At 46.7% G+C, this 19,812-nt stretch overlaps 1 protein-coding gene across 3 annotated transcripts in view; it reads right to left on the bottom strand.

The window, feature by feature from the left end:
• Positions 1–19,812, bottom strand: part of hycc1 (hyccin PI4KA lipid kinase complex subunit 1) — a 127,841-nt gene that overhangs the window by 11,199 nt on the left and 96,830 nt on the right. For all 3 annotated transcript variants that reach the window (XM_085980757.1, XM_085980756.1, XM_085980753.1), the window contains one exon: positions 14,637–14,796. In XM_085980757.1, coding sequence (XP_085836883.1) covers positions 14,637–14,796 — 160 coding nt within the window. The remainder of the gene's footprint in view (positions 1–14,636; positions 14,797–19,812) is intronic.

The following is a 19,812-nucleotide window of genomic DNA, read 5'->3' as shown; positions in this document are numbered from 1 at the left end:
ACCAAAGTGGCAATCTGTGTGTAGAGCCAGATGATGTAGGCGGGGTTTTAAATGAATTTTTTGCATCTGTGTTCACTATGGAGAAAGACGATGCAGACATAGAAATCGGGCAAGGGGGCTGTGACATACTTGAACATATTAGCATCGAGAGGGAGGAGGTGCTAGCGGTTTTAGCAGGCCAAAAAGTGGATAAATCCCCAGGCCCAGACGAGATGTATCCCAGGTTGCTGTGGGAGGCAAAGGAGGAGATTGCAGGGGCTCTGACACAAATTTTCAGAACCTCTCTGGCCACAGGGGATGTACCAGAGGACTGGAGAACAGCTAACGTAGTACCATTATTCAAGAAGGGTAGCAGGGATAAACCAGGGAATTACAGGCCAGTGAGCCTAACATCTGTGGTAGGGAAATTATTGGAAAAAATTCTGAGGGACAAAATTAGTCTCCACTTGGAGAGGCAAGGATTAATCGGGGATAGTCAGCATAGCTTTGTCAAGGGTAAATCATGTCTGACAAATCTGATTGAATTTTTCGAGGGGGTGACTAGGGGGGTGGATGAGGGAAATGCTGTGGATGTGGTTTACATGGACTTCAGTAAAGCTTTTGACAAAGTCCCGCATAGGAGACTGGTCAAGAAGGTAAGAGCCCATGGGATCCAGGGTGCCTTGGCGCGTTGGATCATAAACTGGCTGAGTGGCAGGAGGCAGAGGGTGATGGTCGAAGGTTGCTTTTGTGACTGGAAGCCTGTGTCCAGTGGGGTACCTCAGGGATCGGTGCTGGGTCCCTTGTTGTTTGTGATCTACATAAATGATTTGGATGAGAATGTAAAAGGTATGATCAGTAAGTTCGCAGATGACACGAAAATTGGTGGGGTGGTAAATTGTGAGGAGGAAAGCCTCAGGCTACAGGACGATATAAATGGGTTGGTCAGATGGGCGGAAAAGTGGCAAATGGAATTTAACCCTGAAAAGTGCGAGGTGATGCATTTTGGACGGACAAATAAGGCAAGGGAATACACAATGAGTGGTAGGACCCTAGGAAGTACAGAGGGTCAGAGGGACCTTGGTGTACATGTACATAGATCCCTGAAGGCAGCGGAACAGGTAGATAAGGTGGTTAAAAAGGCATATGGGATACTTGCCTTCATTAGCCGAGGCATAGAATATAAGAGCAGGGAGGTTATGATGGAGCTGTACAAAACGCTGGTGAGGCCACAGCTGGAGTACTGTGTGCAGTTCTGGTCGCCTCACTATAGGAAGGATGTGATTGCTTTGGAGAGGGTGCAGAGAAGATTCACCAGGATGTTACCTGGGATGGAGCGCCTCAGCTATGAAGAGAGGCTGGACAGGCTGGGGTTGTTTTCCTTGGAGCAAAGAAGGCTGAGGGGGGACCTGATTGAGGTGTACAAAATGATGAGGGGCATAGATAGGGTAGACAAAGAGGAACTTTTCCCCTTAGTAGGGGGGTCAATAACAAGGGGGCATAGATTCAGGGTAAGGGGCAGGAGATTTAGAGGGGATTTGAGGAGGAACTTTTTCACCCAGAGGGTGGTTGGAATGTGGAACTCAATGCCTGAAAGGGTGGTAGAGGCAGGAACCCTCACTACATTCAAGAAGCATTTGGATGAGCACTTGAAATGCCATTGCATACAAGGCTATGGACCAAATGCTGGAAAATGGGATTAGACTGGACAGGGATGGATGGGCGGCGCAGACACGATGGGCCGAAGGGCCTCTTTCTGTGCTGTAAAACTCTATGACTCTATGACTTCCCTCAGCATCCTAGGATGCATCCCATCTGATCCTGGTGACTTATCTACTTTAAATACAGCCAGCCTTTCCAATACCTCCTCTTTATCAATTGTTATCCCATCCAGGACCTCCTCTACCTCCTGCTTCACTATGTCTATGGCAGCATCTTCTTCCTTGGTGAAGACAGATGCAAAGTACTCATTTAGCACATCAGCCATACCCTCTGCCCCATGTGTAGGTCTCTTTTTTGGTCCCTAGTCGGTCCCACCCCTCCGCTTACTACTCGTTTACTATTTATATGCCTATAGAAGACTTTTGTATTACCTTTTATGTTAGCTGCCATTCTATTCTCATACCCTCTCTTTGCCCCTCTTATTTTCTTTTTCACTTCTCCTCCCTATCTCCAGTAAAACACTTACTCTCTCCCACCCTGGTTGTTCCCTTTAGCACACACCCTTTTTCGCTTCCTGAAGCCTAAGGAACGGAGATTTGAACGTTGATGGCGCACAACTGGTTTAGTTTTTCATGGCAAGATGTGATTTGACCACATCAAGCACCATCTCTGCCAAAACTGCTTACTACTCCAGGATCATCCTGAAATGCAAAGATAAACCCAACTTCTTTACTCAACTACCAACAGTCTCCTAAAACCCTTCCGCTGCACCCTCCAACAAGTGTGAGGAACTCATGGGCTTCTTTGTCACGAAGGTTCAGATCATCCGTTCAGCTGCCTCTGTTGCATCCCTCCCTTCTTCTAGCCCACCGAGCCAAACTACCCCTAAGATTTCCACCTTCCCCAGACCTGAACCCGCATCTTTCTCTAGTTTCTCTCCCATCTCCCCTCATACACTAGCCAAGCTCATCTTGTCAATGAGACCCACCTCCTGCACCCTCGACCCTATTCCTACCACCCAACTTCCCTTCCTGGCCCCCATGCTAGCTGGCATTGCAAATAGTTCCCTCTCATGTACTGTCCCCCTCCCTTTCAAATCTGTCATTTCCTCCCCCACCCATCTCATAAAAACCCACCCTTGACCCGTCCTTGCAAATTACCGTCCAATCTCCAACCTTCCTTTCCTCTCCAAAGTCCTTGAACTTGTCATCATCTCCCAAATGGTTGCCCATCTTTCTCGCAACCCCTTACATGAACCTCTCCAATCAGGTTTTCGCCTCTGCCACACCACTAAAATGGCCGTAATCAAAATGACAAATTACATCCTATGTGACTATGACCCATGCTGCACTATCCCTCCTTATCCTTCTTGCCCTGTCTGCAGCTTTTTGACATGGTTGACCAAACCATCCACCTCCACCATCCTTCCTTCGATGTCCAGCTGAGTGGGACTGCTGTCACCTGGTTCCACTCTTACCTATCCAGTCGTAGCCAGAGAATCTCCTGCAATAGCTTTTCTTTCCCGTGGTCCCAGCACTGAGCCTTGTGGAACATCACTTCCCACCTTTTGCCAGTCTGAGTAACTACCTTTAACCCCTACTCTGTTTTCTGTTTTGTAGCCAGCTTGCTATCCATTCTGCTACTTGTCCCCCAACTCCACATGTCCTGATCTTAGTCTTGAGTCTACTTTGCGGTACCTTTTCAAAGGCCTTTTGAAAATCCAAATATATTACATCTACTATATATATTGCCCTTGTCTACCCTTTAGAAACATAGAAGATAGGAGCAGGAGTAGGCCATTCGGCCCCTCGAGCCTGCTCCACCATTCAATGCGATCATGGCTGATCATCCAAATTCAGTACCCGGTCCCTGCTTTCTCCCCATACCCCTTGATCCCTTTAGCCTTAAGAAATATATCCAACTCCTTCTTGAATATATTTAATGAACTGGCCTCCACCGCCTTCTGTGGTAGAGCGTTCCACAGGTTCACCACTCTCTGGGTGAAGAAATTCCTCCTCATTTCTGTCCTAAATGGCCTACCCTTTATCCTTAGACTGTGTCCCCTGGTTCTGGACTCCCCGACCATCGGTAACATCCTTCCTGCATCTAGTCTATCCAGTCCTGTCAGAATTTTATAAGTTTCAATGAGATCACCTCTCATTCTTCTAAACTCCAGCGAGTACAAGCCCAATCGACCCAATCTCTCCTCATACGTCATTCCTGCCATCCCAAGTATCAGCCTGGTGAATCTTCGCTGAACTCCTTCCATGGCAAGAACATCCTTCCTCAGATAAGGCGACCAAAACTGCACACAATACTCCAGATGTGGTCTCACCAAGGCCCTGTACAACTGCAGCAAGACATCCTTGTTCCTGTACTCAAACCCTCTCGCTACGAAAGCCAACATACCATTTGCCACCTTAACCGTCTGCTGCACCTGCATGCTAACCTTCAGCACTGGTGCACAAGGACACCCAGGTCTCGTTGCACTTCCCCTTCTCCCAATCTATTGCCATTTAGATAATAATCTGCCTTCCTGTTTTTGCCACCAAAGTGGATAACCTCGCATTTATCCACATTATATTGCATCTGCCATGTTTCTTCCCAATCACCCAACATGTCCAAATCATCCTGGAGTTTCTCGACATCCTCCTCACAGCACACACGCCCACCCAGCTTTATGTCATCTGCAAATTTGGAGATATTACATCTAGTTCCCTTGTGTGGTAAACCACTGTTTGTATTCCACTGTGTACACGCCTGTACATGTCTCGGCTGACTCCTCCCACGAGTCCAGGTATAAAGGTGACTGCTCCACAGTCCCTCTGTATTCTGGACCGGTCGACCACTCGAGGCACACCTTCATTCTCTTGTTAATAAAAGCCCGTTAGTTACTCGCTTAATCTCAGTCTTTTGAGTTATTGATAGCGCATCAATTTTATTAACAAGATTTTTATAATGGAGAAGATCCTCACACCAGCATGCCTAGACTTAGACCATCGGGAGTCGGACGCATCCACCAAGTTTACTCACTGGCTGAGGTGCTTTGAAAAATTCCTGATCGCCTCCGCTGCAACGGTCAAATCGGACGAGGACAAACTGGATGTCCTGACCTCCAAAGTGAACCACCGAGTGTACTCGGTCATCCAGGACGCGACCTTGTACGCAGATGCTATCAAGCTCAAGGACCAGTACACGCGCCCAGTGAACGAAGTGTACACCAGGCACCTTCTGGGGAGTCGTAAACAACAACCTGGGGAATTGACCGAGGAATACCTTCAGGCACTGTCTGTGCTTGGCCGGGCCTGTGGTTGTAAGGATGTAAAGGCCGCAGTGTACACAGAGGAACTTATCCGGGACGCTTTTGTAGCGGGCCACAGGTCCAATTACACCCGACAGCGATTGTTGGAGCAGAGTGACCTCGACCTCAACAAGGCCTCTGAACTCGCACTATCATTGGACGCAGCCTACCGGGGCATGGATGCCTACTCCTCTGCACCGTGGACGCCGCGGGGAACGACAGCCTGGGACACGGTAGGACCGTCTCATAGCGCCGTGTCACCCCAGCCACGGCCCAACTACCGCAGCAGTGCCCCAAGGCCAGAAATGCTACTTGTGGCCAGGCCAAACACCCCAGAGCGCGCTGCTCGGCGAAAAATGCGATCTGCTCAGGCTGCGGGAAGAAGGGACACTACGCCAGCGTCTGCAGGGCCAAAGCCACCCCGAACCCCAGCAGCACCGCGTGTGGGCCGCCATCTTGGGCCTCCCCAGCCATGTGCGAACCACCGGAACAGCAGCCATTTTGGACGCCTCCAGCCACATGGGGATCATGGACGCCGCCATCTTGGACGACAGCCGGGACGCAGCAGGCCCCCAACACCGCCTTATCCGATACCCGCAGCGACACACCGACCCCTACGCTGGCCTCCGTTACGCTGGACCAAGCGAGACCGCACCAGCTGGCCTGGTCCACAATGGACATTAAGGTAAATGGTCACGAAACAATCTGCCTTTTTGACTCTGGGAGCACGGAGAGCTTCATCCACCCCGACACGGTGCGGCGTTGCTCTCTCCCAGTCCTGCCTGCGCACCAGCGGATTTCTATGGCCTCCGAGTCCCAGTCGGCGGACATTGGCGGCTACTGCGTGGTGACACTCGTAGTAGACGGGACTGTGTATGATAATTTTAAACTTCTGGTCCTGCCCCACCTCTGCGCTGCCGTTCTACTGGGGTTAGATTTTCAGTGCCACCTTAAAAGTGTTACGATGGTGTACGGTGGACCCCTCCCCCCACTCACAGTCCGCAGCCAGCAGCTTCCAAATTGCCCGCCGCGCACCAGGTGCAACCTCTCCACACTCAGAGTCACCCCCCCCCCCCCCCCCCACTGTTTGCTAACCTCACCCCCGACTGTAAGCCCATCGCCACAAAGAGCAGGCGATACAATGCCGGGGACAGGGTTTTCATTAAAACCGAAGTGGAGCGGCTCCTGAAGGAAGGGATTATTGAGGGCAGCACCAGCCCCTGGCGAGCCCAGGTTGTGGTCGTTAAGACCGGCGAGAAGCAGCGCCTGGTCATCGACTACAGCCAGACAATAAATCACTACACCCTGCTGGACGCTTACCCACTCCCCCGCATAGCTGATATGGTCAACCAGATCGCGCAGTACCGCGTCTTCTCGACCATTGACCTGAAATCAGCGTACCACCAGCTCCCTATCCGCCCTGAGGACCGCCAGTATACTGCCTTTGAGGCAAATGGCCGCCTCTATCACTTCCTTAGGGTTCCCTTTGGCGTCACCAACGGGGTCTCCGTCTTCCAAAGGGAGATGGACCGGATGGTCGATCAAAATGCGTTGCAGGCCACTTTCCCATATCTGGACAATGTGACCATCTGCGGCCATGACTTGCAGGACCATGACGCAAACCTCGAAAAATTCCTCTGCACCGCCAAACTCCTCAACCTGACGTATAACAAGGAGAAGTGCATATTCCGCACAACCCGCCTCGCCATCCTTGGCTGTGTTGTGGAACACTGAGTCATCGGTCCCGACCCCGACCGGATGCGTCCCCTTATGGAACTCCCACTGCCCCAAGGCCCTGAAGAGGTGCCTAGGGTTTTTCTCTTATTACGCCCAGTGGGTCCCTTACTATGCGGACAAGGCCCGTCCGCTGATCAAGTCCACCTCTTTTCCCGTGACGGCAGAGGCCCGCTTAGCCTTCCACCGTATCAAGGAAGACATTGCCAAAGCCACCATGCACGCAGTGGACGAATCCATCCCCTTCCAGGTGGAAAGCGACGCGTCCGACTTTGCCCTGGCCGCTACCCTCAATCAGGCGGGGAGACCCGTGGCCTTCTTTTCACGAACCCTCCAGGGCCCGGAGACCAGACACTCCGCTGTTGAGAAGGAGGCCCAGGCTATTGTGGAGGCTGTGCGTCATTGGAGGCACTACCTGGCCGGAAAACGATTTACCCTGCTCACTGACCAGCGTTCAGTTGCTTTTATGTTTAACAACAAGCAGAGGGGCAAAATCAAAAACGACAAGATCTTGAGGTGGAGAATCGAACTTTCCACCTACAATTACGAGATCTTGTACCGGCCTGGGAAGCTCAATGAACCCCCGGATGCTCTATCGCGTGGCACCTGCGCCAGCGCACAGATCGATAGACTGCGGGCCCTCCACAATGACCTCTGCCACCCGGGGGTCACCAGGTTCTTCCACTTCATCAAGGCCCGCAACCTGCCTTACTCCATTGAGGTCAGGACCATGACCAGGAACTGTCAAGTCTGCGCTGAGTGCAAACCGCACTTTTATAGACCAGACAGGGCTCACCTGATAAAAGCCACTCGCCCCTTCGAGCGCCGATTTTAAAGGGCCTCTCCCCTCCTCCGACCGCAATGTGTACTTCCTCAACATTATTGATGAGTACTCCCGTTTCCCGTTCGCCATCCCCTGCCCGGACATGACCAGTGCCACGGTCATTAAATGTCTGAACGACCTCTTCACCCTGTTCGGTTTCCCCAGCTATATCCATAGCGACCGGGGCTCATCGTTTATGAGCGACGAACTCCGTCAGTACCTGCTCGCTCGGGGTATTGCCACAAGCAGGACCACCAGTTACAACCCCCGGGGGAACGGACAGGTGGAAAGAGAGAATGCGACAGTTTGGAAGGCCGCCCTGCTAGCCTTAAAGTCTAGGGGCCTTCCGACCTCCCGCTGGCAGGATGTGCTCCCCGATGTGCTCCACTCTATTCGGTCACTGCTCTGCACTGCCACTAACGCCACCCCTCATGAGAAAATGTTTGTCTTCCCAAGGAAGTCCACATCGGGGACATCGCTACCGCCATGGCTGACGTCCCCAGGGCCGGTCCTACTGAGAAGACACGTGAGGACCCATAAAACGGACCCCCTGGTCGAGAGGGTCGACCTCCTCCACGCCAACCCCCAGTATGCTTACATTGCATACCTGGACAGGCGGGAGGACACAGTCTCCATACGAGACCTCGCACCCTCGGGGGCTGCAGTAACCCACTACCCGCTACCACCCCCCCCCACGATCCGATATCCAGCCCCAGCAGACGGCAGGCCTGGGCCCCGCGACCCGCTCGACACCTACGAGGACTACACACCAGTGCCCCAGCCTACGCGGGACTCGACGCCGGAAGCTTCACTACCCCTGCCATCGCCACGTCGATCACAGCGGCAGACAAGACCTCCGGAGAGACTCCAATACACTAACTTTTAATACACTTCACCCCGCCGGACTCAATTTTAAACAAGGGGTGAATGTGGTAAACCACTGTTTGTATTCCACTGTGTACACGCCTGTACCTGTCTCGGCTGACTCCTCCCACGAGTCCAGGTATAAAGGTGACTGCTCCACAGTCCCTCTGTATTCTGGACCGGTCGACCACTCGAGGCACACCTTCATTCTCTTGTTAATAAAAGCCTGTTAGTTACTCGCTTAATCTCAGTCTTTTGAGATATTGATAGCGCATCACCTTGTCCAGATCATTTATATATATTGTGAATAGCTGGGGTCCAAGGACCGATCCCTGCGGTACCCCACTAGTCATTCGGAAAAAGACCCGTTTATTCCAACTCTTTGCTTTCTGTCTGCCAACCAGTTCTCTATCCAAGTCAATACCTTGCCCCCAATCCCATGTGCCTTAACTTTACACGCTAATCTCTTATGCGGGACCTTATCGAAAGGCCTTCTGAAAGTCCAGATACACCACATCCACTGGTTCTCCCGTATCTATTTTACCAGTTACATCCTCAAAAAATTCCAGTAGATTAGTCACTTCTTCAAAGAATTCAATAAGGTTGGTCAAGCATGACCTTCCCTTTTGAAATCTGTGCTGACTATTCTTCATTATACTTTAAGTTTCTAGAAGTTTTTCTATTACATCTTTGAGTAAGGATGCATCATCTTTCCTACTACTGATGTTAAGCTAATTGGTTTATGGTTCCCTGGACTTGTTCTATCTCCCTTTTTAAATATAGGAATCACATTAGCTGTCCATCAGTCCTCTGGCACTATTCACTTTTCTAATGAATTTTAATATATTTAATAGTTCCTCTGCTATCTCTTCCCTAACTTCTTTTAGAATGCGCAGATGCAATCCATCTGGACCAGGGGTCTTATCTTCTCAACAACTTCCCTGCAACCAACATTAAACTAATGGGCCTATAATTGCCAGGTTCCAACTTCTTCCCCTTTCTTAAATAACCACAAGACCATATGAGCCTCCTTCCAATATATTGAAAACAGCCCAGACTTAAATGAGTTGCTTAATATACGAGTCAATGGCTCAGATAAATCTTCCCCATTTCTTTAAGCACTCTGAGGTAAATGGAATTAGGTCCAGAGCTGGGAATCCCACTGTAAATTTATTATCCATTGTACCATACCTATGGCTTGAAATAGTAGGTGACCACCTAGCCAAGGCACAAAAACCCTTCCTAGGTTGTGTTGCTGAAGCATGTGCACAAGATGACTGACAATTTTCCCTTGCTGCCCAATTTGGCTACATAATTCTCCTTTCTGTACTTGCAGATAAAGTTCAATTGGTGTTATTGGGAGGAGACACAATCCTAGCCCCCAATACAATTTGAAACAATGGGCTGGATTTTCATTGAGGCGGGACTACAACTTTTGGGGTTGTAGTCCCGCCTCCATCGTGTTGTAGCCAACCCACGCGATTTTGACTTGATTGACCTTGTTGAGCCCGCCCAGCGGGCTCAGCAGGCCAATTAAGGGCCACCCGGCAACAGGTGACGTCACAGATTGATATTTCATCTGTCAAGACCTTTGGACAGATGAAATATCAGCGTTTCACAGCTGTCTGAAGCCGTCAAACACTGACAATCTGTACTCCAAGTTAATTCCTTCCTCTCAGGATGATTTAAAGATCTCTCCGGATCAGAAAGCTGAATGCTGCAATTTTCGACAGATCACAGCCATTCTGTTTTCTGTGCCGGTGAGATGAGGGACTCCCGAGACCTGAAGGAAGGAAGGCTGAAAAGGTAAGTAAAACTTCTTTAAACACTTTACACACACCAAACACACTTACCTCTGCACTCATGCACCCATCACTCACCTGAACACCGGACATCTCGACCCCCTCCAAGCCCTTCAGCCCGCCTCGCTAACTTGGCGTGGTTTGGAGCCGTTGGGAATCCCACACTTCAAGAATGAAAATAGGGATTAGGCTAAAAACTGCCCGTTAACTACCTGTTAACAGGCAGTTAATTGGCACTAATCCCCTTCCCGCCTTGGGGAGGCGGGTCCCAGTGCAGGTCGGGTACCCGCCTCCTTTGAAACTGGCATGGAGGCGGGTTGGGGCCGGGATGGGTTCGTGCCCCCCCGATTTTGGGATTTTAACTCCCCACACGCCTCCAAAGACCAAAAAAATCCTGCCCAATATGTTTCCACCACTAACAACAGAATAAGTATTACATGTATGGCATAAGGAAGGAGAAATAATAGGGCAACACTACTGCACTCTTCCTAACAAATTAAACTGGCCTCCAGTTCCTATGCATTTTGAGTATATTCAGCACAGTGTCAAATACCACTAAAAAAAAAAATTATAACCCTAGTGTTTAACCATTTTGGGGGGGGGGGGGAAAAGAGAAAGAGGATTTAAAAAAAATATTGACATCCACTCCATGACTCCAATAAGGAGCAGACAAAACAGGAATTCTGACAAGAAAACTTTATTGAGCAGATTTGAGTTCTGAAAATATATCAGACATCAGTTATGCAAGGTTTGCAGTTCTTCAACCACAAAATTAGATTGGTCTGAATTGCCAAACAGTATGCTGCCAATTGTACTTAAATCATAAGGTTTTGGTACTTCACTATATATACACTTCATGGCTACAAATGTACACTTGTAAGGTCCTCTCAGAGAACATCAGTCTACACATCAATTTTGTCTGGGAAAAAAGGATTTACTGAAGCAAACAGGTAATTTCTGCAGCAAACAGAGATTTTTTTTTTAATTTTTTTTATAAAAGTGTAAAACATGCATTTTATATTCAATTAATCATCTGTTTCCTGATAAGTGAATCTTTGAAAATTTAATGTAACAAAATTGTTGCCTCAGCCCTATGATCAATTACACATGCCTTCTAGTCTTTAAAATGTAATTTTCCACCCCTCCACTGTTATAGCAATGCTGAACACTAGGAATGAACAACGTTGGCCTCTAGCATTACTATGGCCAACATGTAATGTCCTACATTACAACAGGGACTACACCTCAAAAGTACTTCAGTAGCTGTAAAGCGCTTTAGCACATCCTGAGGTTGTCAAAGATGCTATATAAATGCAAGATCTTTCTTTCATATTCTTAAATTATATTTTTACTCATGTACATGTTACATTACTTGACAACAAGAGTCAGTTTCCAACTGGGTACAAGTCTTCCTCTGCATAGATGAATAGACATGGAAGTGGCTCCTATAAATCAAATAGTTTCATTTAGGAGCCACTTCCTTGCCTGTGGAAGAATCATATTAAATTCAACTCATTGAATTTTGATTTCTATATGCTGAACAGACATTGTTGATTGTGATAGAGAGAATGTACAATGCACTGATCAAGGCAGGAAGCTAAGTAAATGATTAGTCATCAGGTTCTGTTGGAATCAGTGAATTAAAGGGAAGGGTCATCAATCCTGACAACTGGCAGAGAATATATATTGTTGCCATTCCCCATCCCACTTAAAACAGATAAAATGACATTATCTAACAAAGTGCATTAAGTTGTGAATTATTATAACTATATTAGATAGTGAAACAACAACATGATGGTAAGATAGGTAACTCTTAGCTGGGGGAGGACAAAATTCAGATCATCATACTTCGCCTTCATTTGGCTCTCTCGCTTTTAAAGTTATTCTTTCACTATCTAGATCCTCTATACATCATGCAATCTGTAACTGAGGGGTGAGCAGCCGATCTTCTGGTTATCATTGCCCAAGCCCCTCAAGTTGCTGCTAGAGTGCGCAGGTATCACCTCCCAATTACTTAATCAAATATTTAAATTTACCATAAATATAATTTCTTGTTTCAGTGTGAGTTCAGTATCTTGTGTACCTGAAAGATTAAACTGAACAAGCAACAGATCAATTAGGTTTGATTAACCCAGATAAATGAAAGAACTAAAAGTGTTTTTTAGCATTAATTTTGTTACTGCAAAATCAGAAGGCTCCTGCATCAGAAGATGATCTGAACAAGTGGATCAAATGGCTTACTTTTTGAAAAACAACAGATGAAACATTTTAGGCACAAATTCAATGTACAGAGCTTATTTTTGTCCTTAGAACACAGGTGACACTGCAAGGCAGTATTTATTGCTTTTAGAGCATTAAGAGCCTACAACATAGCGTGGGACTGAAGTCACATGTAGGCCAGATTGAGTAGAAGTGGCAGGTTCCGTTCCCGAAAAGGTCTTTAGTGAACCAGTTAGGCTTTTAGAATTTATGGACAGCTTTTAAAGGTAACATTTCTGTATTTATAAATGTAAGTGAGGGAAAAGAATTCCCACATTTTTCTCCCATTCTCCAGGCCCATCTTCCTTCCTTCCACACAATTCTTTAAGATAGTATCCCAATAACCAACTCCCAGGTCCATGTCAATATCTCAAAGTAACAGGATTCTGGGAAGTACTTGATGAAGAACTCAGATTGACATGCTTTTTGATTTTATATTTCTTGCTATTCAGCACCTTATATTGGAAATCAAACTTTTTCCTTTCCCCAGCTAAAATTTGAAACACCCCTTCCTACAACAAGGGGCAAATGAATTCATGGCAAGGTATGGGGTGGGGAATTTTCGGCAGCGCGTTCAGGCGCTAATGATCCTTCAAGATGGCCAAGATTGGGTCTTGACCCGAAACGCCGGTTTAGAGCAAGACTCCATTTTGGTAAAGGAGTTGAAGCTTCAAATGCTTGCTAATGTTCATCAAACACCCTTGCATGGCACTTCAGTGGCTAGCGCTTGTCCTAACACTCTCTCAACAGCAACCAGCTGTTTGGGAGTAAACACAGCGTCGATGTCAACTTCAAACACTACTTAAAGGGATACTCACCGTTTAATGTTCACTTGCTGAAGTTGTTGTGGTGAAGAAGGAAGAGGAGGAGGGAAGAAGGAAGAAAGAAAGAGGAGGAAAGAAAGAAAGAACCCCCCAAGGCGCTTCACAGGTGTATTATAAGACAAAAAATCTGACACCGAGCCACATAAGGAGAAATTAGGGCAAGTGACCAAAAGCTTAGTCAGAGGTAGGTTTTAAGGAGCATCTTAAAGGAAGAAAGAGAGGTAGAGAGGTTTAGGGAGGGAATTCCAGAGCTTAGGGCCTAGGCAACAGAAGGCACAGCCACCAATGGTTGAGCGATTATAATAAGGGATGCTCAAGAGGGCAGAATTAGAGGAGCACAGATATCTCCGGGGGAGGGGGGGGTGTTGTGAGGCTAAAGGAGATTACAGACATAGGGAGGGGCGAGGCCGTGGAGCAATTTGAAAACAAGAATGAGAATTTTGAAATCAAGGTGTTTCTTAACCGGGAGCCAATGTAGGCCAGCGCGCACAGGGGTGATGGGTGAACGGGACTTGGTGCGAGTTAGGACACAGGCAGCCGAGTTTTGGATCACCTCAAGTTTACATAGGGTAGAATGTTGGAGGCCAGCCAGGAGTGCATTGGAATAGTCAAGTCTAGAAGTAACAAAGGCATGAATGAAGGTGTCAGCAGCAGATGAGCTGAGGCAAGAGCAACTCAAATACACAGGAGACTTTCTGGGACACTTTGTCAAGACTTCAACACTCAAACAAATTCTCTGAGGACTTCACCTAAAAAGAGCAAGTGCTGTGCTACTCCATTCTTATAGGAGTCACCAGGAGAAAGAGAATGCTTGGACATGGGCACTTTGCTCGGGGTCCCACTCAGTCTGGGAGGAGGACATGAGGCCAGGCAGAGCAGCACCAGCTGCTGCAGGAGAGGAACAGGAGGGCGAGGTGGCGTCCTCCCCTCCTGCGGGTACAGGACATCCCTCCTCCTCTGGACCTCCTCCACCAGGACATCCAGTGCTGTGGCTGAGAAACTGTGCATCCTCTTCCCTCGGTCCCTGAGTGTGTGCCAGCCAGCGCACTCCACACCTTCAGTGGAAGAGGGTGCGAGGAGCCCACATATACTGCTCCATGAAAATTGCGTCGATTCAGCATTTGAGTGCTAAACCTGCAGGTGTCTGATTTAGCACCTCCAGTCAAGTTCAAATTATGGTAAACAGCAATTAGGACCAAAATTGTGCGCTAAATCCAGACTTTCAAACAAGCTACTCTTATTAGCACTGCACCCATTTAGCGCCTGTTTTCACCCTTTGGCTAAAATAACTCCCTAAATGTTTATTTAAAGTTATGTTTTTTATGAAGCTTTATTTCATGAAATCTAATGAACTCTATTCACTCTGCTCACACTCATATTTTTCTTACCATTCCTCTTCCATCGATGCCCTCGTATTGATAAACTGGTGACTGCATTTCTTGATATTCTGGAGGATGTTGGCGTTATCTCTACCTGAATACATCGTGGAGCATCTTTAGAAGATTTAAGGGCACCAAAGGGTAATATATTTTTGATTGCATTGCCAACCTACATAAAAAGGATCATATACAAAAAATGAAATGTAAATAGTTAAATTCAGTGTTTTGCCATTTAAAAAAAAATAGAAAGGGCTGCACAAATATACATAAACAAACCTCTTTCTTTTTCAGTTTTAGGAACAAGAGGAAGCCATTTAGCCCCTCGAGCCTGTTCCGCCATTCAATGCTGATCTGTGACCCAACTCCATATACCTGCTTTTGGCCCACATCCCTTAATACCTTTGGTTAACAGAAATCTATCAATCTCAGATTTAAAATTAACAATTGACTCAGCATCAACTGCCATTTCCAGAAGAGTTCCAAACTTCTACCAGCCTTTGAGCGTAGAAATGTTTCCTAACTTCACTCCTGAAAGGCCTGACTCTAATTTTTGGCTATGTCCCCTAGTCCTAGATTCCCCAACTAGCGGAAATAATTTCTCTCCATCTACCCTATCAGTTCCCCTTAATATCTTGAAAACATCCGATCAAATCACCCCTTAAGCTTCTAAATTCCAGGGAACACAACCCTAGTTTGTGTAATCTCTCCTCGTAATTTAATCCTTGGAGTCCAGGTATCATTCCAGTAAACCTACGCTGCACTCCCTCCAAGGCCAACATATCCTTCCTACGGTGTGGTGCCCAGAACTGAACACAGTACTCCAGGTGTGGTCTAACCAGGGCTTTATATAGCTGCAGCATGACTTCTAATCCCATGTATTCTAGTCGCCTGTCCATTATCCCTACACTCTGTCTCCTGCCATTCAACCAGGTCATTTACCCACATTACAAAAATAAGTGAGTTTGTTAAGACCGTTGCTTAGACATCTATTTCGATGTGATGGAAGAATTAGGACAATATGGAAAGAGATGAATGTCTGGACTCTAGCAAAGAGAATGATACCAAGTTTGGGTATAGCAGTAAAGGGATTTTATATTGATTCAAAGTTTTCAGATTGCTGGAAGTGAGTGTGTGTGAACACTGGATGAGGACATAATCAGAGCCATAGTTGTGTCAGCCGTAGGTAATGCTCTCGCCTCCGAGTCAGAAGATTGTGGGTTCAAGTCCCACTCCAGGGACTTGAGCACAAAATCTAATTGCCAGCCATTCATTGAATATATTTTTTTTTAACTAGAAAATATCGTATGGCATTGCTCACGGTGAATTGAAGGATGTGCTGTTTTATGACATGGGCATTATAGCATAATGTAATATTACACAATAACCTGATTTTTCAGATTATGGAAAATATGAGGTTGCGCCTGCCCAACATGCAGGCTCACTTCTGCAGGAGGGGTTGGCTGAATTTTCAGATACGAGTCCCTCCCTCATAATTTGAATAGGTCACAGACTCAGGTAAAGCTTGTCCAGAGAGCTTGGACTGTGGCAGTTGACTGGGGACCAGAAAATCTGCTGATGCAGAAGCTTTAAAGCAATGCAACTAACCATTAAAAGGTAATTTGTAGTAGGGACAGGAAAGTGGATAATTTGATCAAATGACAAGCAGAGACATGTGATACTGAATAGTTAAACGGTCCTGCTGCAGGAGTGGCACCAAAGGAGGGTGTGCTCAAGATCAACCCCCAATAAAAGCACCGGTGCCAGCTGCATTGAGGAAAATTGCCGACAACATCAATGCAACTACTCAAATCCCTTGTACCTGGCTGCAAATGAGTAAGTTTGCTGGTCTCTATTCAAGAAAGGAGGGTGAAAGAAGACAGAACTACAGGCCTGTTAGCCTGACATCAGTTGTCAGGAAAATGCTGGAATCCATTATTAAGGAAGTGGCAACAGAGCATTTAGAAAATCATATGATTAGGCAGAGTCAACATGGTTTTATGAAAGGGAAATTGTGTTTGACAAATTTATTAGAGTTTTTTGGATGTAACTAGTAGGGTAGATAAAGGGAACCAGTGAATGTAGTATATTTGGATTTCCAAAGGGCATTCAATAAGGTGCCACATAAAAGGTTGTTATGTAAAATAAGGGCTTATGGGGTTGGAGGCAATATATTAGCACGGATAGATGATTGGTTAACAGACAGAAAACAGAGTAAGGATAAATGGATCATTTTCAGGTTGGCAGGCTGTAACTAGTGGGGTGTCGCAAGGATCAGTACTTGGGCCTCAGCTATTTACAATTTATATTAATGACTTAGATGAAGGGATAGAGTGTAATGTATCCAAGTTTGTTGATGATACAAAGCTAGGTGGGAAAGTAAGCTGTGAGGACACAAAGAGCCTGCAAAGGGTAATAGACAGGTTAAGTGAGTGGGCAATAAGGTGGTAGATGGAGTATAATGTGGGGAAATGTGAGGTTATTCACTTTGGTAGGCAGAATAGAAAAACAGAATATTTTTTAAATGCTGAGAAACTATTAAATGTTGACGTTCAGAGAGATTTAGGTGTCCTCGTACAGGAAACACAGAGCTAGCATGCAGGTACAGCAAGCAATTAGGTAGGCAAATGGTATATTGGCCTTTATTGCAAGGGGAAGTTAGGAAGTCTTGCTACAATTGTACAGGGCTTTGCTGAGACCACACCTGGAGTACTGTGCACAGTTTGGTCTCCTTATCCGAGGAAGGATATACTTGCCTTAGAGTCAGTGCACCGAAGGTTCACTAGATTGATTCCTGGGATGAGAGGGTTGTCCTATGAGGAGAGATTGGGTAGATTGGGCCTATACTCTCTGGAGTTTATATGAATGAGGGGTGATCTCATTGAAACATACAAGATTCTGAGGAGATAAAAATGCTGGCAATACTTAGCAGGTCAGGCAACATCTGTGGAGAGAGAAACGGAGTTAACGTTTCAGGTCGATGACCTCTCGTCAGAACTGGAAAAAGTTAGAGATGTAACAGATTTTAAGCAAGTGCAGGGGCAGGAAAAGGGGGGGGGTGTGGGAGGAAAGAAAAGGGAAGGTCTGTGATAGGGTGGAAGGCAGGAGTGATTAAATGACAGAGTATGATAGTACAAAGCAAGGAGTGATTAAATGACAAAGAGTATGATAGTACAAAGCAAAAGATCACACAAAGTCAACATGGATTTACAAAAGGTCAATCATGTTTGACTAATTTACTGGAATTTTTTGAGGATGTAACTGGTAGAATACATAAGGGAGAACCAGTGGATGTGATGTATTTGGACTTTCAGAAGGCTTTCGATAAGGTCCCGCATAAGAGATTAGCGTGTAAAGTTAAAGCACATGGGATTGGGGGTAAGGTACTGACTTGGATAGAGAACTGGTTGGCAGTCAGGAAGCAAAGAGTTTAAATAAATGGGTCTTTTTCCTGAGTGGCAGACAGTGACTAGCAGGGTACCGCAGGGATCGGTGCTAGGACCCCAGTTATTCACAATATATATTCATGATCTAGATGAGGGAACTAGATGTAATATCTCCCAAGTTTGCAGATGACACAAAGCTGGGTGGGCATGTGTGCTGTGAGGAGGATGCAGAGAAACTCCAGTATGATTTGGACAGGTTGGGTGATTGGGCAGATGCATTATAGTGTGGATAAATGCGAGGTTATCCACTTTGGATTATCTGAACGGCAATAGATTGGGAAAAGGGGAGGTGCAACGAGACCTGGGTGTCCTTGTGCACCAGTCGCTGAAGGTAAGCATGCAAGTGCAGCAGGCGGTTAAGAAGGCAAATGGTATGTTGGCCTTCATAGCGAGAGGATTCGAGTACAGGAACAAGGATGCCTTGCTGCAGTTGTACAGGGCCTTGGTGAGACCACACCTTGAGTATTGTGTGCAGTTTTGGTCACCTTATCTGAGGAAGGATGTTCTTGCCATGGAGGGAGTGCAGCGAATATTCACCAGACTGATACCTGGGATGGCAGGAATGATGTATGAAGAGAGATTGGGTCGATTAGGCTTATGTTCGCTAGAGTTTAGAAGAATGAGAAGGGATCTCATTGAAACTTATAAAATTCTAACAGGACTAGACAGACTAGATGCAGGAAGGATGTTCCCGATGGCGGGGGAGTCCAGAACCAGGGGTCACAGTCCAAGGATAAGGGGTAAGCCATTTAGGACAGAGGAGGAATTTCTTCAGCCAGAGAATGGTGAACCTGTGGAATTCTCCACCACAGAAGGTAGTTGAGGCCAATTCATTAAATATATTCAAGAAGGAGTTGGATATATTTCTTAAGGCTAAAGGGATCAAAGGATATGGGGAGAAAGCAGGGACAGGGTACTGAATTTGGATGATCAGCCATGATTTCATTAAATGGCGGAACAGGCTCGAGGGGCTGAATGGCCTACTCCTGCTCCGATCTTCTATGTTTCTATGTAATGGGACAAGTAAAGAAACAAAAGATGAGTCTAGAAGAGGTGTAAATGGGAATGGCAGAATTATCAACAGCTGCCATGTGAAGAAATAGGGGCAGAGGTTATGGTCTGAAATTGTTGAACTCGCTGTTGAGTCCAGAAGGCTGTAAAGTGCCTAATCGAAAGGTGCTGTTCCTCGAGCTTAGGTTGAGCTTTGTTGGAACAGTGTAAGAAGCCAAGGACAGAGAGGTCAGAGTAGGAGTGGACAGCGAATTAAAGTGACAGGCAACTGGAAACTCGGGGACACGGAGGTGTTCCACAAAGCGGTCATCCAATCTGCGTTTGGTCTCCCCAGTGTAGAGGAGACCGCATCGTGAGCAACAAATACAGTATAATGAATTGCAAGAAGTACAAGAAAATCATTGTTTCACCTGGAATCCTGAGGGGGATCGACAGGGTAGATGCGGAGAGGCTGTTTCTCCTGGCTGGAGGGTCTAGAACTAGGGGGGTCATAGTCTCAGGATAAGGGGTCAGCCATTTATGACTGAAATGAGGAGGAATTTCTTCACTCAGAGGGTTGTGAATCTTTGGAAATCTCCACCCCCAGTGGGCTGCGGATGCTCAGTCGTTGAGTATATTCAAGGCTGAGATAGATAGATTTTTGGACTCTAGGGGAATGAGGGGATATGGAGATCGTGCAGGTAAGTGGAGTTGAGGTTGAAGATCAGGCATGATCTTACTGAATGGCTGAG

This window comes from Somniosus microcephalus, unplaced genomic scaffold (assembly GCF_052327205.1).
Source record: "Somniosus microcephalus isolate GS21.2 unplaced genomic scaffold, FLI_Smic_1.0 scaffold498, whole genome shotgun sequence".
Lineage (NCBI taxonomy): Eukaryota > Metazoa > Chordata > Chondrichthyes > Squaliformes > Somniosidae > Somniosus > Somniosus microcephalus.
Note: the sequence above shows the minus strand (reverse complement) of the source record. Positions and strands in the feature narration are given on the sequence as shown.